General features: G+C 34.7%; 1 protein-coding gene across 1 annotated transcript in view; it reads right to left on the bottom strand.

Annotated features, from left to right (window-relative positions):
* The window catches only part of DLGAP1 (DLG associated protein 1), a 174,292-nt gene that overhangs the window by 96,134 nt on the left and 53,569 nt on the right, over window positions 1-24,589 (bottom strand). The window contains exon 2 of the mRNA XM_026671857.2: window positions 4,019-5,045. Within this exon, the coding sequence (XP_026527642.1) occupies window positions 4,019-4,975 (957 nt within the window). The 5' untranslated portion in view covers window positions 4,976-5,045. The remainder of the gene's footprint in view (window positions 1-4,018; window positions 5,046-24,589) is intronic.

Raw genomic sequence — 24,589 nt, 5'->3', positions numbered from 1 at the left:
AGGGGAAGAGAGAGAAAGAAAGAAACTTTTGGCTTCATGCAAGGAAAGTAGCAGGTGGGCCACAGACCACTGGTGGTCCCCAAGAAAGCAGCAAAACTCTTTCTTTCCCTCCCTCACACTCTGCTAGAAATAAGTCTTTGTTTGTGAGACTTCTTGTGCCGGCACAGTTTCTTGGATCAGGATGCCTTGCAGGGTCCCAAAGACTCATTTCTGGCAGAGTTTGGAGGAGAGAAAGAAAGACTTTTGCTGCTTTCCTTGCATGCAGCCAAAAACAGAAGAAGAAAGAAGCGGAAAGAAGCAGCCCACTGGCCAGGTGAGACATATGGGGTGAATGGGGCAAGTTCCACCCCTCTACCCTTTCCCCCCTCCACTCACTACCTCGTGTTGTTCGCAATGCAAGCGACATGGAAACCAGTCGCGCATGCACTATTGTTGGAGAAACACGGTAGTTCCAGTTTGCATGGCTCTACTCAAGGTAAGGTTTGCACTCAGCCAAAGGGCGGGGCCCAGCAGGTGGTCAGGCCGTATGGGCGGTGCAGCGTTGTGTTCCTGCACAGCCTGGATTAATTGCTTTGGGGGGTGCTTTGGGAGTGACATTTTTCTGCGGACCACCAAAATTTTCTTGGGGACCACCAGTGGTCTGTGGCCCACCAGTTGGCGACCATCGATTTAGGAGAATCAAATTGCCATATTTATAGAAGCAAAAATATTCAGAATACATGATAAGCTTAAACAGTAATAAAAACACAGTGCAGTTACCACTTCATCACCTTCTCAACATTGAGCTGCCCAATTCAGCTGAAACCAACCACTGAGTCCCCCATTCCATAAATGTGAATTTGGATGGTTTTTTTTAAAACTAATTCTAGATGGAATAGAGAAAGTTAAATCATCCTAACCTAATTAAAGTATAGCAGGGCTATTCTTATGATCAAGACTACAAGAACTGTGAAAATTATCTGGCTTTATAGTATCATTCAAAGTCAGAGCTGAATCTAAAATTATGCTAATCTGATCTAAAGTGAAATTATGATGACATTAAGAAACAAAAGATCACTTCTGTAAAATGATGAAACACCTATTAATAGCACTTCCACTGTGGTTAGATACAATCTTCAGTACTCAAAAGTATTATTGCATTGCTCTGCCTGAATTATATGAGAGTAGAGCGTACTGGACAATATCATTACCAATTCTGTCGGCGACTTCAACCAATTAAAATAAATAGATGTAAACAGAATCAAAAACAAGATTGTGTCAAGATCACTGTTCAGTTAAAAAAAAATCTTCAAACACAACTCCTAGAAATTCTAGGAGTTATCTCTATCTGACACAGACAGGTAATTATGTGACAATAATAGACATGCTAGTCAATAAAACTGCTGAGAGGCCTGAGAATCAGTTGGATCTATGTTTCATGCTTCCAGAGCCACAATAGATTAATAAGAATAAAAAATTATCTGGCTGATAATCATAGTTAATTCTAATATTCACATTCATTAATTACAGCTAGATTGATCTCCTGTAAACTTAAATAAGCTTAAATAAAGCAGCAAATGCAGAAAATATAGAAATGCAGAAAAATCACGCTCCTTTTGTCTTTTGATATACTTTTCTTCATTCTCTCTGAATATTTATTTGCTACTACGGCAACCACAGTTATGGAAATGTATATATTTTAGTGTATAGATTCTTCATATTCTAAACTGCAGAAATAATGTAAAGGAACTGGATTTACCTTAAAAAATCATTATATTTATAATCAGAATAAGATAACAATCTTTGATCAGTGTCACTAGTAAAACCTGAGAATTTTCCTTACTTGAAAATTACCTATTTGGAAGTTTTTCCCTTCAGGGAAATTAATTAAAAGAAACTGACAGCTCTCTTTGCTTAACACATTTGTTTTGTTGTATATAAACATTAGTGAACAAGGCTTCTTCGAGGGATCACAGAGACATGATTTTGCAAATATGTATGGTTTATAATTATAGAATTGTTTGTTAAAGAACCTGCAAAAATCTTATGCTCCTACATTACTGTTTTAACTTTTAATTTTACTTTATTAATAGAGTTAAAGAATATCTAAAGTACTCATCTTGTTCCCTTGTACCTTCCTTGTATCTATCATATTTTATTAACCATCTCTAAATAATGAAATTTCTTACTTCTTTCTAAATAAATGTCAACCTGAAATTTTAGGTTGCATATCAAAAAGTAAGAACAATTAAATACACATTCAGTATACATTTAGGATTAATTATATATATTAAGTGAAGAAGAGTAGGAAATGCCCTCTAATAGGACCAGCAAATACATATCCCCTCAGATATAAGCTCTATTAAATTAAGTGGAACTCATTCCTAGGTATGCAAACTTGCATATTAATTTTATTTCAGTGAGATAATCCTATTACTTATATTATCAGCCCTTGCAAAAGGAGCCTATACAAAAAGAAAAGAACGTCTGTCTGTCTGTCTGTCTCTATCCATCCATCCACAGTCACACACACACACACACACACACACACACACACACACACACACACACACACACACACTTATTTACAGTCATACATTAAGTCATGAGCTATGAAACTGGTAAGTCTCTGAAGGTAAAGCTATTTTTTTTCTGGCCTGACACACAACATAACCATATCATTATTTTGATATGATCAACTGAATCCTCTTAATTCCTCACTTTATGATGCTAACAGTGTCCCAAAAACATATGAATATGCAGACATAAACATTCATACAGGACATACATCAGGCTGTTTTATATTTTGAATGCACTTTTATATACAATGCTTTTTGTATTCAAAAATAACCCTTAAAACTTGGTACTCTGGTTTCATTTCTAGGTCATCTGAACTATAAAACTATATGTCAGCAGGACAATCCAATCCAATCCTTTACCTGAACATACAGATGCAAGTGCAAAATTATGATTGCAAGCTGCCATCAGGCTAAAAACAGCTAGAACTAACTATGGAACGCACAATGTTTTGAAACAGCAAATAAAAAGAACAGAGCAATGACTTAAGTCCCCACAATCCCCCAAACAACAACAAAATATTTTATTAATCAAACCTCTTTTTTCCTCATAGTCTTCTCTCTTCTTTGTTTGACATTACTCCACTGTCCATGCACAGTTAAGCGTGCCATATCCATTTTAAAAGAAAATGCATAAAAAATAATCCACAGATCTTTTACAGCTGAAACTGTGTTATTTTTCTGATCCACGTTCTTGCCACAAAAATTAACCGGCAGTATGATAGCTCCAAGAGCAGACATCTGATTCTTGACATTTAAAGATACAATACTGATGAAAAATAGTGATGCTTTATTAACTGCAAACAGCTTGTGCGGGAGTCACTGATGTACTCCCAAAGAGTATAATCAGAACATTCAATAATTTCAGTCTTTCAACTGTGCATTTTTTCAGAGAGTGCTAGCTATTTATTTTAAAGGAATAACAGCCAGGAACACCAACCTGGTCACTTCATATAATTATTTCCTGTTCAGATGTTTTGTATGTGACAAAAACTGACTGTAGGTTGGTTCATAGTAATGTGGCATTACTAAGTGTTTAAAGGGTCTCAAGTTTTCATCACCAAAATAACATGAAGGCAGATCCCAAGATTACAGAAGCTAACAAATCTCTACCCTGGGAATATCAGTACATTGACACTGTAATGCAAAATGAAGGCTTTACTACCTCTAGCTCCTTGGGACCCCGCTGTGCTATTTTGTGTGCCTAGAGTGCCTTTTTAATCCCCCTCAATTATTCAAGGAGCTCTTGTTCTTTTCACATATTAAGAAAGTGAACCAGTTCCTTACTGTATGAGTTCATTTGAAACACTGCTTCTTAGCAACCAAAATGCAGATTTATTCATAATTTGTATTTAGATTAACTCCCACTTACATCTTTTCATTTGCAATCTCATCTCAGTGTAAAAAATATACATGGAACCAAGAGCAGTACAAGCAATCAAATAAATGACATGTAACTATACCTGAAGATATTGGCAGGACCGTTCCTGTTGACAGGTCTCTGATTTCAGTACTGTCTGGTCCATGTTCATAGAAGCTTTTTGATAAACTTCACGAGCTCTGCTTACTGTCAGAGTAGAGGACCAAGAGCTTTTTTTCATTAATTGAGCATCCAGATTTACAGGCAGGTTTGCACAGGTAGAACATTTAACATCGTTATTGCTTCTGGAAGGCTTTACTGCATGTTCATTTAGAGTATTATAGGCTTCCATAAAGTACTGAGAAGTAGAACGATCAGGACATCTTCCCATGGTCATTATTCTACTTGGTCCATGATAAATGCAAACATCATTATCTAGGTTGTCATCTGAGCTCCACCATCCAGGTGCATTTGACCTGGATTTTCCGTCCGATCTTCTATCTTTACTTTTGCTACGTTTGCCATATCTCATACTATGCATGTCTTCTGGACTTGCTTTTCCTCCATTGATGCTGCCCTTTGATGGGCCTTCAAGAGAATGAGATTTTGTGAAAAGCTTTTGAACAGAATGCACTAAGTGGCGGATCCTTCCTGGACTGTCACTACGATGTTCTACAGCAGTCCTTTTGTACTGTAAAGTATGGTAGCCATCTCTATTAAGAGGAAGCTGTCTTTCAAACTGATCCAAAAGATTGGGAGGAATGCGATTACCTTTACTGGTTGTTCCATGTGACACCAAAGCACATTCATCCTTAAGTTCTTTGTGGGAGTTATAATGTCTCCGAGGAAATGTGCTGCTAGCAATTTGATCACTGTATGGAGCCATGCATTCTCCTTGAAAAGAGTTTCTCTGAGTATAGTAAGTATGATCTGCAGGATGATGGTCCATAGGATTTAATAAATATGGCTTTCTATCTGAGTGATGTATCAGAGAGTCACATACAGGTTCACAGGCAACCCCATGATGGTGACTGCGACTGCCAGATAATCCTTTCATCATTGATGCAAAAAATATCCCAGAGTCATCTGAATATGTGCACGTATTTTATTGATAGATCACCAAGAAATCCCTAGAAAAATGGAGAACAAAAATATGAAGTGATGTAATAACATGCATATTTGATTTTATTTTTAATTGTATTAAAACATTTGAGGCATATTGAGTTAATTCCTACTGAAAATCAGTGTGATTAAGTTTATCATAGCTAACTTTCATTACAATGGAAATTAAATGCAATTAATTTTCTGGATCAAAATTAAAAAATGTATGGATGCTGTGAAAATTCTTTAAGAAGTCATGCTACAATAGGATATGTTAAAAGATACATACCTCCTCTGATACAATATATTTGGAATTTGTAGCAGAACTCATTGAAGCACAGTGGTAGGCACTACAAGTAGACCTTGACTTACAATTATTCATTTAATGATCATTCAAAGTTACAATGGAAATTTAAGTGAGGTACAACTGGTTCTCACACTTATGACTATCACAGCATCCCTGCAGTCATATGATCAAAATTTGGTTGATTGGCAACTGGCATGTATTTATGTTGGTTGCAGCATCCAAGTAAAATCAATAGTGGAAGCTGTATTTGCTTAATGACTGTACAATTCACTTTAACAACCATGGTAAAAAGGTTGCAAAATTTGATGTGACTGACTTAACAACTGCATTGTTTAGCAACTAAATTCCAGTTCCAATTGTGGTCATAAGTTGAGGAGTACCTGTATATTGGTCACATATAACTATTAAACTAAATGAATAGTTCCATTCCTAAGGAAATAGTATATAAGAGTAGTATGTATAACAATACTACTGATATAACAATACTTCAAACAAAACAATCAGTACTATTGTGTGTGGTTGAATCTACCTTTCTTCATCTAAGCCCATGCAACTTGAATACATGGAACTAATCACAAAATAGAAAAAGGAGTTATTTGTCTATGGGATGTCTTAATTTACAGTCACACTGATCAATTTTTCAATGTCAAGATTCAGAGAATGCTAAAATCCTTAAAAAGAAAACAATTATATATTTAAAACAGTAATTTGGTGTAGTGGTTAAGGCACTAGGCTAGTAAACAGGAGACCAGTTCTAGTCCTGCCTTAGGCATCAAAGTTGGCTTGGTGACTTTAGGCCAATCACTCTCTCTCAGCCCAACCCAGCTCACAGGGTTGATGTTATGTGGAAAATAGGAGGAAGAAGGAATATTTGTTCATTGCCTTGAGTTACCTATAAAGTAATAAAGTAAAAATGTTCCAATAGGGATTGTTGAGATAATATATCAGAAAACAAATTCTACATTTTGAAATATATATAATTAAAGTTCAAGATAAATATAATTTAGACATATTGCATATTGAGATGAGAAATAAAATTTCATTTGATAACATGGCTGAGGAGATAAATTAGAAACAGCTCAGAGGGATTTATTTCAGTCTTTAATGTTCAGTATGTGGTCCTTTTATTCTTTTCAGTCTCTCACACCTGCTTTTGACAAGAAGTATTGTCAAGTATTCTAAAAGTATGTACTTCAGTGTAGAATAAATAACATTTTGAGTAGTCAATCAAATGGAACACAATAGTTTATTCAAAGATGAGGATGGTTTTAAAAGCATTTAAACAAGAATCAAATCTTTTCAGTTACATTATATTTACTGTTTCTGACAGTTCTTTGTAATATTTTTCAGTGTTATCAACAATTTTGCAAACATGATCTACTATGCTATGGAAGAGTCTTGTAAAATAGTTGTTACTGTAGTTTCTAGGTTCGATCGTAGAATACCTGTGAATTATATTCAGAACTGTTACAGAGCTTTATAACTCTGTAACTAACCTTATGCTAGTGAAACCAAGAAGTTTTCTAATTTCTCTGATTAAGATAGGAGGAAATAAATGTGGATATAAAGCTCATCCATATCTACACATAACAGCGATATGTATGCCCAGCACAGACTACAATACAAGTCAATACATGTCATGTGCACATTTATAGTATGTAAAATGAAATGCCTAATGTAGCTATTGAATGTTGTTGCCTGAATGCATTTCATCTCTCATGACTGTAAGGTACAAAGAAAGAAATCCTGCTCTCCAAATATTTCTGAACTACAACACACACACACAAACACACACACACATCCTATTGGCTTAAGCAACATTTAGCAGAATGTAGACAAAAAGTATGACATAGCCCAGAAATTAGAGGCATAACTTAAGAAAAACATGGAAACAAAAGTAGAACCAGTAGAACACAAATGCTATCCTCTATAACCTTTCCTTATTTTTCTATCCTTGCAAACCATTCTTGTATCGACCACATCCATAAACTTTTTATTTGCTTTTTGTTTTCTGAGAATCTTGCCAATTCCATTCAACACAGCTTTCTCAGTCTTCCTTTTCATTCCTCTTTATCTGTTTGTTTGGTAATTTAGTCCTTGTTTATTATATAGGACACTTAATGTTGAAGAGGATTTCTGTGAATATCAGGGAACAGTCAAAAAAATAGTCAAGATACTCTAAAGATTATCAAAGAAATCAAACAGAGTTCTCATTCAAGGCATAAATGACCAGGCTCAAGTTATCTTATTTCAGACACAATATGCAAAAACCTAACTTTCTAGAGAAAGCTCTAATTCTGTGATACATGGAAGGAGAAAGATCAGTAACAAGTTGAAAGGACTTCCTTCCTTCCTTCCTTCCTTCCTTCCTTCCTTCCCTCCCTCCCTCCCTCCCTCCCTCCATCAAAATCAACATTACAGACTATTAAATCTAACCAAAGACAATTAATAATTATTTGGCCTGATATAGCAATAATACAAAATCATTGTATAATATTATAAGAAAAAGATGTGATAAACACTTTGCACTATATTCGGTTTTGTTTAAATCACATTGCCATGACCTCCAACCTCACAAAACTATTATTCATCCTCTGAGTTCAATAAAGCAGTATCAATTCAATTGTAATCCAAATTAAAATATTGGTATAATAAATATCATTTGTAATTTTTCAAATCTGGATAGAATGAGAAAAGAAAAGTTGGGGAATATTTCAGGTTCTAGTAATTATGATACCTCATTATTTTAATGGGCTCAAATTAAGTTGTACTATGTAGAAGTTTGCAGCATATAAATTCAGATATATTTATATCATTGCCCTTACTTTTAATTAAATTGTAAGTGGATGTATCTATATAATTGCCTTTTCTGATAGTTAAATTGTAAGTTCCCGATTTTTGTATCATTTATTACTTTTTAATATTGCAACCTTCTTCATATATGGCACCTTCTAGACATAGATGTGTATAATATGGATAATGCTCTTATCCATAAGAGCATTGTTTCTTCTGAATGGGTAATATGACAGCTGTAGTTCAATATGTATAGCTATATATATAATATAGGAACACATTGTGTTCTTTCCATTGGGAAAGAAAGAACTAATTCCAAGGCCACCTAAATTATTGTGAAATTACTGGGAACATGGGTTTTTTTGTCATTATGTGAAGAACAGACGAACAGCTAAATATATAATCTATTCACTTACAAACATGAGCTAAAGATGAGCCACTGCCCGCACAGTTCAATACGAGTGGGAACAATAAAACATATAACCTGAGTAACCTATGAAGAAAATTATGCCATACTGATTCTTTAACAACTATTCATACAACTAGACTTGTATGAAATATCAAAAAAAGAAGAACATTATGTTAAAATCATCTAACAGAAAGATCCAGAACTTTGGTATGAATATGTAGCACATTATACATTATAATACAAGATATTACATAATACAAAATATTATTTTCTGCATGCTTAAAATGTATAATATTATACTGTAGAGGCAGAGGCAGATTAAGAATCTTCGTACAGTTTAAATGAGTCCAAAATATTGTAAATTGGGTTTTCTACTTGGTCCCAGAAATCTTACAGCAAACCCCAAAGGGCACAACATTCTTGCTTTGAATTTCAGGACAGATAATATCAAGAAATCATACTGATTCCTATTATTCCTGCTTGAGGGCCAATTGGAATGCCAGTTATAATGTCCTCTATAATTGAAACATCAAGCATAGTCCTCTAATATAAACAACTTATGTTAATTATATTGATTCTCCATGGATTTCTTTTGCTATGTCATACAATGCTCTTCTTTCTTTTTTGTTTCAGAATAGATCACTTGTTTGCCTGCACCAGATAACGTTGCTTTTTTTGAACTTTGGCTAATGAGCTCAGAATTTGATGATTTGCCATTTTGATTGCCACTTGTGTCTTGTCCCATGCCTTTCATTTTCATAATTTCTCAGACTGAAAATCAGTTTCACCCACAGAAGATGCTCTCTGGTCTGAAAGGTACCACTCCATGTACATGTCAACAGTACTTCTATGAAAAGGCAGAGACTGATAAATACTTTGATTAAAAATTCCTTCCAATGACGTGGATTACTATTATGTAGGAATTTTGTCACTGGAAAAGGAAGCTGGCAAAAAAAATTCCTGAGCATTGTGAGTTCTCTTTATGTAGCTCTGGATTGTGGCAACAGGCAAAATCTACAGCATACTCGTAAGTCTTTCTAATTCTCATTCCTTTTCTTCTCAATGTTTGCCAATTACTACAGTAAAAAAAAACCTGAAATTTCAAACAAATATGACTACAAGAGTAAAACTGTTTTAAACACATTAATGTCAATTAACTGACAATATCAACACAGAAAACTTCATATATATATGGTTACATTTCTTTACAACAAACTGATGGTTACATAAATTCATGTATATTAATAAAATACAAACTTTAAAGCTTGGTTCTATAATCTACAGTCACTTTTAATACATAATTAAGAATGCTGCTTAGCATGACTCATATGTCTTTCCTAGATAAGCACTATGTAAGCTTGGTGTGCTTTCAGTAAAATAGATCAAGATTCACTTGTGGAATTATAAAAAATGAGATAATTTAGACTAATGAAAGGCAAATGTGAATGAACAACAGCATAGTCACTGAAATAAATTATACACATGACATTTTTGTATTTTACTACTATTGTCTTCCAGCTCATAAAGAACACTGGACAATCTCATTATAGTTTTTATAAAATTAACCTTAATATATTAATTAAAAGGAATATATTCTTAACATTTGTGAAATAAGAAGTTATATTTAAGGAAATATTTTTAAAAACACACATTTAAATTTATACTGCAAAAAAATTAGCTGTGTTTCGGCTACAAATTCTTTGTATAAATTTCACTGAATTAGTGAACAGAAGCTGGCGTATTATTTATTTTTTATTAATCAAATTTATATAGCCACTCATTTCACAAAAAGAAACTATTAAAAATATTTAAGCATCAATTACTTCTTAAGTTGTCAGAAGAGTATTTTTAATTTTAGTCAGAATGATTAATTGGGTCCATTTTTCAGATTCTAGCTTACTATGGTTTCCTATTGAATGCAAACTTGGAAACACATCTGTTGCTAGTTGGCTAGTCTGAGAAATGGGCCAAAAATATAGAATCAATCTTATGGTTGTGTTCATAAGACATACTTAGCTAAAAGTTTGGTTAAACATGTATGCTATCACTATTTCTTCAACTTTTCTAAGCATGCCACTCATTTTGAAGTTTTGGAAAGTGGTCCTTGTGATTTATGATAAAGAGTCATGTGACTGATTCATTAATCATTAAACAAGTTTGTTAGTTCAGAGTACTATATGAATGTAGCCTAGGAACCATTTTGCAGCAATCAAGTGGGACTCAATCATACTTACAATAGTATAATAACACAGCATGGGTTGCTGCTAATATATATGCTACAATCCTTACTTATTTGAATAAATGAAGTACTTCCTTTCACTCTCTCCTTTCTTTCTCCAATAAAAATAAAGGAAGGAAGGAAACTTACAGACTGATAATCAAAATCCCAATACATTTTTTGATATAACATTGCTTCCAGTATAACCATATTTATATCAGTAAAAGCAACGTTGAAATAGGATATAATATTACAAGATGTTTGGTATTATTTTTTTTCAAACAAAATGTGTATAAGCTAGAAATAAACAGGCATTCTATCATGTCTTATTAAAGGTATGTTTAAAATTCTTCTATGCATAAACCTGGAGAGATGATTTCTTTTAAGTATTATGAAGCCAGCAAGCAACCAGTTTGCTTAGAGTTCTGGTATGTATGATATTTGTAATGTGAGCACTAGAGCCTAAAATTAAAATAAACGGATGCAGCGGGATAAAATAACTACCGTAATCAATAGTACTTTGCTTACAGTTAAACAATTTAAAACTCATAGCATCGATGGGGACTGGAAGGACAGTTAATATTCTCTGACTTTTCTCTAACCAGTGCAACACAGAGTCTGAAAATTGTGTCAGATGCAACTTCTCTCCAATGTCTAATAAAATCAAAATAAAATTAGGTCTAGGTACAGATCATTCTCAAAAGTGTCCTGCTGGGGATTATCAAAATAATTATGACCTAGAAAACAATTTACAATTATATATTAGAAGCAATTAAGTCATTAATTCTTCCTCATGTGCTCTTTTCATGTTCCAGATCAAATTAATTAGTTACATTTCAAACTATCCATACTGGCCAAGTAAAACACAGAAGCATCTACATTATGTAGGCCCAACAAATATATTTTATTATGTTTTCTTAGTTGCATTATTAAAAAGATTTTACAAATTCAGAACTTCTCAGTCTAATCTGGATAGGTTATTTTTAAAAACAATTCTTTGGATTTTGGCACCATACTGCATCCTCCTAAAAGATTTGGGGCAATTAAAATATTCCAAACTGCTTAAAGATCTAATTAAAGGTCACATCATTCAGCAACTTAGGTTATAATACATGACTAATTTAAAACTATCATTGACAGGGGACTGAAGAAAAATTCCAGGCTCTTTTTTAAATCCAGACGCTGTATTCAGTACAGAAGGAGATGACAGATGTTTTTGTGGAAGCACTGACCTAACTTCTCTTCTCATTCAGAAGCATTCAGAAGCACAGACACTCTTGAGAAGAGGAACATGGCAGCCTTCTGATCTCATGAATCTTCAAAGACAACCTGAGCATGTGAAACCTCTACAAATGGCTTTCTTAATCATTTCCATATAACAGTAAGTGAACAGTTCTAACAATTTGAATTAAAACATACAGTATAAAGCTATGTAAATTTAGTATTCAACTTAATATAAAAGAAATCTACCAAATGTATGCTCTTTGTTTTCTTTGTTTACAATTTTTTACCAGCTAACTATATGTTATAAATTTTTCTTGATAAATCTTCTAATTATATTTTTGTTTAGTTCAGTTCATGTTTTCACAAATGCCACAATCCATATTTAATTAATTGTTAATGAAACAAGCATCTCTTAAAACATGCCATTGTGATTTAATGATAGGAGATGTAGTTGTTGGGAAAACAATCCCTATGGGAAGATCCACTGGTTGCTTCCCAGTTCCCCCAGGCCTGAAATGGAGAAGAGACTGAGGGAAATATGGTTAGCATTGTTATGTTGAAACAGGGTGAAGGGTTGACCCAGGACTTGGTAAATTTGCTGGAAGGCTTGGTTTGTACTCTTGTAGAGGAATAGAGGAGCAAATTCTAGTAGTGATGGATTAAGGAATATATATCAGGAAAAGTTGGACAAAACATTGCAGGGAAACAAGAAAAGGAAAGGGAAAGAATGGGAAGCCATAATTTGTATTGAACCCAACCCTCAGATTGACTGCATCAGTCGTGGTTTAGACTTTGGCCTCAAGCTACTTATGGCAAATGCCGGGCTTCTCTGCAATATATTCATTTTTTACTTGGTAGCAGACCTGTCATGTATTACCAAAATCTGTTTGGGTGAAGCTGGTGATATTATCGTTTTTATAGATTCCAAGTATAATTATTTACTCCCTATTGGATAGGTATTCTGAATTAGGAAAGTTGGAATATAGATACATAGTTTTCTGCTGAAAAGGGGCCATGAGGATTCTATATTTACTGATTACTTACTGATATTAGAACGGAAATGTAAAGCTTTTTGAAATAAGAAATAATATTATATTTCTATATATAATAATCAGCTTGTTTTCTTAATTTATTTGATATAAGCTTCACATAATTGCCACAAGAGATAAGAAACAATGATTCCTGATCACTCATCACTGATTATTAGTGATGCTAATATGAATAGTTCAAACAATTATGATGTTTATTTATTTAGTTGTTACTTTGTTTATACGGGTTTTATAGACAATCTATAAGTAAAAGGAACAGGTCAGTTTATAATAAATAGAAGCATTTAAATAAAGCTGAACCAAATTTGGTTACCCAATCACTCTACAACTGTAGCAAAAGTAGAAAATTCCTTGTGGTTCATGGGTATAACTCAGAGTCCCAATTTGTAAACCATATGTAAGTAAAAGAGGTGATGCAATAGTATCACCAGCAAAAGCAATATTGAAAACTTTTGCACTGCATATTTTGCTCTGGAATAATGAAATAACAGCAAAGCATTTAACTTACACTTTATTCCCCTCCGTATTAGACAACACAGAATTATGGTCTCTGCAAATTGGCCATGGAAGAATCATAGACTCTATAAACAGAATCAAAGAACCTCATTTCTTCAGTTTAAACTCAAAAGAATGCACACATTCTTTAATTTTTACATATATAGTAACAAAAAAATTATACCCTCAGAAAAGCATTGCAGTTCATGAACAGCCAAATTCCAAATATGCTTCATCATCAAAGGAAGAGGAAGGAAAAATAAGGGGGGCAGAAGGTGAAGTCTATATTTTTATTAAACATACCCAGTAATTTTTAAACAGTTACTGTATGCAAAGGTATGCCTAGCCTAAAAATGTTATTGGTTTTTTCATTAGCATTGTAATTCATTCACAGACAGATGAAATACTGTTTGTAGTTTTCAATTTCTTTTCTGATTTGAAAAATAATAGACAAAATTAAGTTAATTTTATTTCAGTGATTCACTAGCATACTGATATCTTATCAAACATTTATTTACTCATATATATACACACACACACATGAATCAGTGGTGGGATTCAAATTTTTTTACTACCGGTTCTGTGGGCGTGTCTTGGTGGGCATGGCAGGGGAAGGATAGTCAATACTCGAATACAGTTCATCAGTCTGGAACCCACATTACATATCTGATATTAGCACAATTGAGAAAGTCCAGAAATATTTCACAAGAAGAGTTCTCCACTCCTCTACTCGTTGTAGAATACCTTATGCCACCAGACTTGAAATTCTAGAACTAGAAAACCTTGAATTACGCCGTCTTCGGTCTGACTTAAGCATGGTATATAAAATCATACATTGCAATGTCCTACCTGTCAATGAATACTTCAGCTTCAACCATAACAACACAAGAGCACACAATAGATACAAACTCAAAGTTAACCGCACCAAACTTGATTGCAGGAAATACGACTTCAGCAATAGAGTGGTCAATGTCTGGAATACTCTACCTGACTCTGTAGTTTCTTCCCCAAACCCCAAAAACTTTAACCTTAGACTGTCTACTATTGACCTCACCCCTTTCCTAAGAGGTCTGTAGGGGGCGTGCATAAAGCGCACCAACGTGCCTACCGTCCCTGTCCTATTGTTTCTCTTATTCTTCTTTTGTTTTTCTTATATGTACCCATTTCATGTATTCACTACTATGTATAAACTTATACTCATTATCTTGTAAACAATTGGCAAATCAAATAAATAAATAAAAAATAAATAAAATAAATAGTGTAAAATATCCAGTCAGAGGTGATATTTGCCGGTTCTCTGAACTACTCAAAATTTCCACTACCAGTTCTCCAGAACTGATCAGAACCTGCTGAATGCCATCTCTGACATGAATATAGATTATTACTTTTTTAAAAAACAATAGAGACCTTAAAAATCTATTTTCAGTTTTGGGTTTACCTGTGCAAAGAACAAAACTGAACAAAATTTCTAGAAAAGTAATAATAGAAAAACTATGTTATTATAATTCTATAAGTGTAGAAATGAATTATGAAGTGCAGGTAGTCTTCATTTAATGATGGTAATTGGGACTGTCAATTCTGTCATTAACCAATGCAGTTGTAAAGCATGACATCACATAACCACAATGATTACAACAGAGTTGTGGCAGTTCCACGTTGTTCTTAGATGAATCCCATACACTTCCAATGGTCACATTACATCACCATTTGCAATCTCCTGCTGGCTTCCCCATTGCCTTTGCATGTCTGGAATCAGCAGTGAAGATTGCAAATGGCAAATGGCAATCATGTAAACATGGAACATTGATATTGTAACTGCAAGCTGGCTGCTGTCATGGTGGGTTCTGATTCGGAGTCTGAGGAGACTGATGACAAGCAGCCAGTGTCAGTTCCAGAAGGCTGACAGACAATGAACAGCCATTTCCAGCACCACCAGGTGGACTTCCATTTGATCTAGAGAAAAGAGAATGTTTCTTTCAACAATACAGACTTTTTAAGACAGTCAAACATTTAGTTAAGGCACTTAAAATAATTTGAGCAGGATTCTCTCCCATTGTCCTTTCTTTCTTCATGCCTTCTAATAAATAGTAGAGAAAATAGTAAAGCAGACTCGAATTACATGGGCCTAGTCAAGCATTAGTAGGTTAACCACTTCTTTACTGTATAATTAAATATGACACCCTCTAGTAAAATCATCTCAGTTATATGTATAGCTATTTCTACAATCCTTCCTATAAGGGGCATTATTTATGTTGGCTGCCTTACTCAGGCTGGCAGGATGTGTTTTCTATCTTCAGCCTTCCATAGAGACTATTTTCATGAAAAAATGTGTCTCTAGTCTCCCATCTTATTTGATGATCTTCAGAACTCAGTCAGCAATGTTTCAGGAGTGTTGGCGTATCTTTCTCTGGAATCAACAAGTCTTAATAAGCCATCATTGCCTAGAATCCATTTTGAGCTTCCAACCATCATTTCTTTTTTCTTTCCTAAATCTCTTTTTTTCAAATCTATCATCTTTCTCTTCCCCTATGCGAACACACCACCTTCCCTTTCCAGCTGAGAATATTTCTGTCTGTGACAAATGTGTTTTTAATCTCTTTTTCTATCATATGTTAGCAGATAAAAAACATTTTGTATGTCTCTAAGCTCATTTCACAGGATGGTTGACAGCCCTTAACTACTACATACTGTCACAATGTTTTTAGAATGTTCTAAATTAATTATTAATTTAGGAAGAGATGGAATAGTTAACCAAAAACTATTTTGGCATCTATGTCACATTTCAGGAGGTAAATGTCAGCCTTCAAGATTTTCTTCCTTTGCTTTGCATCTTTCGGCTGTCATAAGTAATGGGGGAAGGAGGGGGGACATGGTTATGGGAAGCGAGCTGGAGGTGTTACAAAACATAACTGTATAAGTTGGGGGGGAAAGATTCTTGCTTAGGCTTCTATCCTATGCTATGCGCAGCCGCAACTCTTTATCAAAATATGTCAAGGTCAATGGACAGAGGCCTCATCACCACCTGGAGATGCCCACATGATGCTATACACCACTTTTAATTGGATGAGCCAATTGAACTATTGAGGGTGGGAACGTTGCCATCACTTTGTATATGTGATTTACGCACTCATTTTCTCAGATTCAGAATTCTTTTGTTACTACCACTTGACTTCCAGTAAAAGATATCTTTTCTCTAATTAATGGAGTCTAAGTATTTCTTTCTTGGATTTTGAATGGAGCACCATCTGACAGTAAATTAGGTTTCAACAGTTTCTTGTCTTTTTGAGTTCCACTTGTATTTTCCGGAAGAAATTTATGAGTTCAGCTAATTACTGGATATACAGTATACTGTGAAACCACCACTCTAATTTATTTATTTATTTATACTAAGTTATTTGTTTATTTACCAAGTCCAGAAGATCTTACATTAAAAGGAGTAATATAATATCTAAAATTGGTATAATTTAAATAAGAAAAATTTTCAGTAACGATGACAAATATAAAAAAACTAGGTTGATTGCCAGACAAACATTTAATTCAAAATAACATCACTTCCAAATTTTGGCATTGCAATGTCTCCCAGGATACTAATGATCAAGGAGTGACTTCTGGAAGTTTGCTAATAAGATTTAGTAAAAGAATAATATAATGGCATGATCTGAATCATCTTAATGAGAAGAGTCATATTTCATATGTCTTGTCTCCTACTGCAGAAATGTAGATTGCATCTGCTTTTCAAAGTAAGAAAGTAAAACAGCATCCTGAGGCTTCAGATAAATAAAACATTTTTTTCCAAAGGTGAACCATTAAATACTTTAAGGGCATCTGAATCTATCAGGGAAAGGACACAGACTTTTTTTATGGAAAACTTTACTGCTAATTTTAATAAATACCTTATTTTAATGCATTTACATTTGGTACATAAACATATACCTACCAAGCAGAAACAGACACTGAAACAATTTTAGTGCAGACTGAAAATTACTTTTATCAGAACACATACACCAGTAGAATCTTGCAAGTCTGATTGTGTTATTTTTTCTTCCTCTTTTATCCTCATGAAAATTGTGTGTGAGTTTTGGGGAGCGGGAATGTTGGCTGGCTGCTTGAAGCTTTTTACAAACTACTTTCCTGGTCTGGGCTCAAGTTTCATTTATCTGATTGTTACCTAGGTAGTGGATCTTCCCTTTGTCCTTCAAGGCCATCGTCCTTATTCACTACAAAATTCCATGGAATGACTCACAAAGGGGCTGCTGTTGCGGGACAAAATGAAGTTTGTTTTACAGCCTGTCAACCTGTCCCCTCTCTTTTCCCCAAGTTGCATCAACAAGGAAAGTTATATTTTAGTGAAAATTAGGTACACTATTAAGTATCTGGCAAGTACTGGGCAACTAGTTAAGACAAAACTGGAAAATAATTATCAAACTAGGGCTAGAAAGGAAGTTATCTCACAGCTAGTGAGAATAAATAGGAAGAGTTAGCTTGACTAAGCAACCTCTCTTAGAATTAATTAAAAATGTGGATCAAGCAGAGACACACACATGTCCTGATCTATACTATGAAACAATAAAGAACAGGTATTTCCCTAAGGGTAGATGAATAAAACTAACCTCCATTAGTCTTCTCAACAGTAAACAGTCTAATTTCTTTCAAACTGTCTTCATAGGACTTAATTTTGAGTTTCTAGCTATCTCCACAGATTCTTCTCTAAAATCATTGCAGTTTGTCTGAATTCTTTCTGAGGTGTAATGCCTCAAACAAGATATAATATTCAAAAGATCTGTTCTCTAAATGATGGAATTGTCTGATTTTTGTGTCTAGTATAGTAACTCTCTGTAGTCCTTGTATAGTTCTTGGCAAAACAATGGCTCTGCATAGGTGACTGGATTTAACTGCACAGAAAACTTATACTTGGGAAATTGCATGCATAATTGCCAGTGAAATGTTGGTGCTTGTTATGATTTTTCTTAACATGGTACAATACAGAAAAACTATTTGTTTTTATTCCCACAAAACTATCTCATTTTACAACATTAAACTCCTATCTTACTCTGCACCCTCACTGTTGCTGTAAGTGTAGGACTATTTCTATTCTTACATTTCCTTTTGTTCAATTTCTGTGTTTGTACACCTGTATTTTCTTAACTATTTCTTAGCCCTTTAAATCTTTTATTTTCCACCAAGTGTTTTAGCTTTTGTAGCCAATCTCAGTCCATTTGTAGGTGAAAATTCTTTGCATTCCTTTACAGATTTGTGAATGGGTTTTTCTCTTCCTCCACTCATATTTCTCTATTTCTGGAGCTGGTTTGTAGAACTCTGCAGTTGGGAGCGGGTTTGATTTGCAGGCTTGCTTGGGTTTGTGGACTCTATTTAGGCTCTTGTTTGCTCCTGTTCCACAGTGGTCTTGCAGCTCCATGAATGGAAATGTTCTCTTGCCATTTAAAGGTTATTCCTGTTTGGGGTTGGAAGTTTTTCTTTCCCATATCTCTGCTAACTTCCAGGCTTGGCTTTTTCTTTTTGATGCACCCATGCAGAGATGCTCGTTTTCAGTTCTTTTTTTATAAAACAAACCTTCCAATTTTGGAGAGGGAGAGGGTGGAACCGTTTTAACGCTCCTTCCCAGGGAGCAAAATTGGAACTTAGAAGGGAAATATACCCAGGTGGTCAGTTCACTGTTCCACAGTACTGTATTCTTAACACCACTTGCTGTACTATTAGCTATATTAGTGAAGCCATAGCATAGAGTAGAAGCTTGTATAGAATGGATCGCCAGATGTCATCACAAAATTTGCACTGTTACTGTATGTTAATTAGTGTCTTCCATGCATGACTAATGTGAGAACATTGTGAATGCTGAGAAATGATAGGGTTGCTAAGGAATCTGTGGAATCAGCCAACACGGTTGCTATGTTAACGCTGTTTTCTACTATTGCTTCCACTGTGCTTTTTGCCCTGTTGCTAGAATATCTCAGGATATCTCAGGATGCAGAATCCTGGAAATGGCCACAAATGTGGGTAGTTGCCAAGTGCCCAAAATTAAATCGTGTTACAACAGGGGGCATTGGAACTTCAGAACCAGGTAATAAGGGGAGGTCTGTCCTAACCTTGAATGTTCACAAGTTGAGTACTACCTGCAAATGTGTGAGACTAACTGGTTACTAAAAGTTGAAAAACAATCTGCCAAAAAACCTAAGTAACACAAAGTGGAGAACCTATTACATGAATATCTAGAAGAATTCAGTCTTTTAGGATATCCCAATGATTTCAACAAAACCAAATAGTACTTTCAAATAAGATTAAATAAAGTGGATACTTGCCTTCAAGCCACAAGTACAAACATTTGCCCAAAATAATTGCCTGTTTTATTTATATTATTTCCTTTATTTTCAAACAATAATTTATCAATGGAAACTTATAGAGTGCATATCTCTTTTTTCCTAGCTATTATTATAGCCTCCTCCAAATTTCAAAAAGGTATGCCAGTATAGTAACATTTTTGCATTAAGTAAGGCAAAGCCAACAACTTCCTTACAACTTAATTTTAAGTACAGCATAGAGAGTTACCACTTAGAGCATATAGGTATGAGACTGACAACACAGGGTAAGTATTTGCTGATGTCGTGGCTTTCCCAACTGTAATATTCATCTGTGAAATCTAGACCATCAAAGTAAGTAAGGAAGGAAAAATGTATAACTCTGAATTGTGATGCTAAAGAAAATTACTGAGAAGATGTGATTATAGGACCAACCCAATACTAGATGAAATAAAACATGATTGATCACTCTTAACTACTAATACAAAAAAATCTAAAGCTTAAATGTTTTATACATAAAATGAATATCAAGAGTTATTGGAGAAGGCCTGAAGTTTGATAAAAATCATAGGAAACTGAATAAAGGCCAACAGAAGACAAGGTAACTAGATACTATTCCTGATGAGTTTGGAAGAAATCAAAGAAACAGTTACTGACAGACAAGCCTGTTGAAGTGATGTCCATTGGATCATGAGGAATCAGAAGTGGATAACAACAGATCATTTTTGTATGAAATAAAGTTGTAAGAAAAGTTCTTCTTTGTACTGATAGTTGTTCTTGGAGTAAAAATTGAAAAGAAGGTATACTAGTAGTCCTTGAATTACAACCACAATTGATCCCCAAATTTCTATTGCTAAGCAAGGCAGTTGTTAAGTGAATTTTGCCCTATTTTATGGCCTTTTTTGCCACAGCTGTCAAGCAAATCACTGCAATTGTTAAGTCTTCTTGTGAATCTGGTTTCCCCCATTGCCTTTGCTTGTTGGAAGCTGGCTGGGAAGGTTAGAAAAGGTGATCTCAGGAACCTGGCACAGTGCAACTGTCATTAATACATGCCAGTTGCCAAGCGCCTGAATTTTGGTCACATGACCAAGGGGATGCTGCAATGATCATAAGAAATCCAGTCATGAATCACTTTCAAAACTGCTGAAGCTTTGAACAGTTGTTGTAAATGAACATTGGGGATGATAATACAAGATTGTTTAGAATAATGTTTCTTTACCTCAGCAGCTTCAATTGTATGAGTTTCAACTCCCTGAATTCTCCAAGACAGAGGGCAGCAAATAAGACTGCTATCGTTAGATTTACTGCTCCTCTATAAATACATTCTGCAATCTTTTGTCCAAAGATGTCATATAATCTCCAGTAGCTGAGTTTGAGGATAACCTAAATTAATTTATGTAACAATGATATAATAAATATGATTAGCAAAAAATTATTACCAAGTTAATTTCTTTAACTAAGCAATTTAATTTTTTTAAGAGTAGATCAAAGAAAGATAAGCATCAGTGCAGATAATGGAATCTTTTAAGGATTTAAAATAACTCCCAAACAACCATAGTATAATCATCAGTATCATTATGTATATTATTAATCAAACAGATTAATCCATAGAAATAATGCCACACAATATTCCAGTTTTTCTCTTTATTTTATTTAATTTAAATGTTATGGAAAATACTGTTTGTTTCTCAAGCTTCCTGTGATACAACTGATTTATGACACATAATTGCTTTATATTCCATAACAAATTATCATCAAGTCTTCAGTGCAACAATTTAAAATGAAAAAAGAACATAGATGGGAGGAAGGCATGTTTGCAAAATCTGAAATAAGGATTGGAGGAGAGATTATTCTTTTTCTTAAGTATTGCTTTTTATTACTTGTAGGATCACATTATGAGCACAAATGTTTGCAAATCTATCATTTCTTGCTCTATGGATATACTTTAGATACAAGAGGCCATCACTCTTAGATCTTTTCCCTGAAATAATGGTTAATTAGGCTAGAGAGAAAGGTTATATGACATATCTCAGATAACTTTGGAAACTTGTAATATAATGAAGTAATTCTACTTCACATATTTCAATTTCATGGTGGAAAACCTGAATATTGTAAGCTGCTATTTTTGTTATTGTTCTCCAAAATATAACGAAAACTTAAAGCTTCAAAGTCACTTCCACTTATAATAGCTAAATGAAAACCAAAACCTATGTATTTTTTTTAATTTGGACCACGGTTCAAAATGGAGCTTATTGAACCACTTTCTATTAAGAATCTAGAGTTTTCTGATTTCAAATTTTACAATAATGAATATATTATTATATAAAAAATACAGTTAATACTTTCTTAATGACACTAATTGAGACAGGAAACTTCATCATTAACTGACATGAATTTAAGTTAAAAAACTATGACTGCGCAGCTTGGCAATGGTAGTTCTAGCAATCCTGGTTGCCATTGTTTAAGCAAGGCCTGTGCAGCTTGTTAAGTGAGAATTTCATATAGATTACAACTTTTTTAATTTTTTTAATTTTATTTTTAATTGTCAATTGCTTACAAGATAATAGGTATAAGTAAAAACATAGTTATGAATACATGGATACATATAAGAATATGAAATATAATATATATATATATATATATATATATATATATATATATATATATATATATATATATATATATATATATATATATATATATATATATGGTGTTCGGCTTGGTTCGGGTATTTTCCCACGTCATTGTAGTTGTTCTTTTAAAGTTGTAGCAACGTTTCAGCAGAATCTCATCTGCCATCATCAGGCTTCTGTATTGTGTCCGTCTGTGAGTCAGACTTTTACAGTGGTTTCAGATTTGAATTTGGGGCAGCCTATTGCTGTGCCAGAATGGTTTTTTTCTTCATCCTGATTGGTTGGGAGTCTTGGTCTGTGTTTATTGGTCTCGGAGTTTGCTGTGTTCTGCTTGATTGGTGTCTCTAATATCTTCTGTCTGTTTTTGGCTCTTTTTGTATCTTGATTGGCTGGCAGCATTGTGTTGCTTTAATGGAGGCCTTTAGTGCAGCTTGGCTTCGGTAAATGGATGGCTATCATTAGTTAGGAAGCTGGGTTTCATCTGGGTGCCTGGTTGGGATGTGTTTGAGCTGGAGGTATCAGGGGGATCTGTTTGTGCCCAGGTGTTTGCCTGGCTTGTGGTGTGGAGATTTTTTGTTTGTGAGTGCAGGCTTCCAAATGATTGACAGCCTGGTGGAATCATCTCTTCTATTCATGCTTTCTGGTCTTTTTCAATCTCTATGGCTTCTCTGATGATTCTGTGATTAGGGTTTTCTATAGTGGCCAGGGTTTTGGTGCCATTGAAGTTGATGCTATGACCTGTGGCTTCCATGTGTTGGACTAGTGAGGAAGTGTGTTCCAGCTTTTTGACTGCATTTTTGTGTTCATCCAGGCGGGTGCTTATTCTTCTATTGGTCTGTCCAATGTATGTGGCCGGGCATGATGCACAGGGGACTTCGTATATGCCTTGGTTTTCCAGGTCAATTTTATCTTTGGGGTTGCTAAGGATGGCTGCTATTTTTCTGTCTGTTTTGAAGGCAGTCCTGATGTGATGTCTGTGTAGTACCTTACTAATTTTGTCTGTAGTACCTCTTATGTAGGGCAGGACAGCTGTTCCATAGGTCTGTTCATCTTCTGGGTCTCTATTATGTTTCAGTGTGTTTTTGTGGATCAAGCTGGTGATTTTGCTTTTGTGGAAGCCGTTGGCTGTCAGTACTTTAGTCAGGGTGCATAGTTCAGTCTTAATGTGTGTCTTGTCTGCCAGGCATTTGGTTCTGGTAATTAGTGTTTTAGCCACGGAGTTTATCTGTGCTGGGTGGTGGTGGGATTGGGCGTTGAGGTAGCGGTTGGTGTGGGTTTTCTTCTGGTATATGGTGTGTCCTAGTGTGCCATCTGTTTTTTTGTAGATTAGTACATCTAGGAATGGTAGTTGTTTGTTTGTTTCTGTTTCCATGGTGAACTTGATTTTGGGGTGTGCGCTGTTTAGGTGTGTTAGGAAATTGTTTAGGTTTTCTTGTCCATGGGGCCAAATCACGAATGTGTCATCGATGTATCTTAACCATAGTTTGGGTTTGAGGATGGCATTGGCCAGGGCTCTGGATTCGAATTCTTCCATGAACAGGTTTGCAATGACAGGTGACAGTGGTGATCCCATGGGAGCTCCTTCTATTTGTTTGTATCTTTGTCCTTTGTATATGAAATATGTGTTGGTTAAGCAGTGTTCTGTTAGTTCCATGAGGTGTTTAGCTGGTTGGTATTTATTTTTGATGATTTCAAGGGTCTCTTTTATCGGGACTTGAGTGAATAGTGAAACCACGTCTAAAACTTACAAGCAGATCTTCTTGCTCCACGTGTAGATCTTTGATCATTTCCAAGAAGTGGTATGAGTTTTTACATGAGAAGCTGCTGTTTCAGCATGGGGCTGTAGCTCTTTTGCTAGGTGTTTAGCTAGGTTTTGTAGTGGTGCTCCTCTGGAGCTGACTATGGGTCTGAGAGGTATGCCTTCTTTGTGTATTTTTGGGAGGCCGTATAGTTTGGGGCATCTGGAAGATTTCTCTCTGGGTATGATCGCGTGTTGGATCTCTTTGCTTATGTGGCTGGTTATAATTTTCTTCTTGGTTAATTTTTCCAGATATGTGGTTGGGTCTGTGTTTATGGGTTTGTATGTGGAGTCTTGGAGTAGGTCTGTCAATTTTGTTTCGTAGTCTTTTCT

Source organism: Notechis scutatus, chromosome 3 (genome assembly GCF_049901735.1).
Source record: "Notechis scutatus isolate UNSWTSFEM ecotype Mainland chromosome 3, rNotScu1.2, whole genome shotgun sequence".
In the NCBI taxonomy this organism is placed as follows: domain Eukaryota; kingdom Metazoa; phylum Chordata; class Lepidosauria; order Squamata; family Elapidae; genus Notechis; species Notechis scutatus.
Note: the sequence above shows the minus strand (reverse complement) of the source record. Positions and strands in the feature narration are given on the sequence as shown.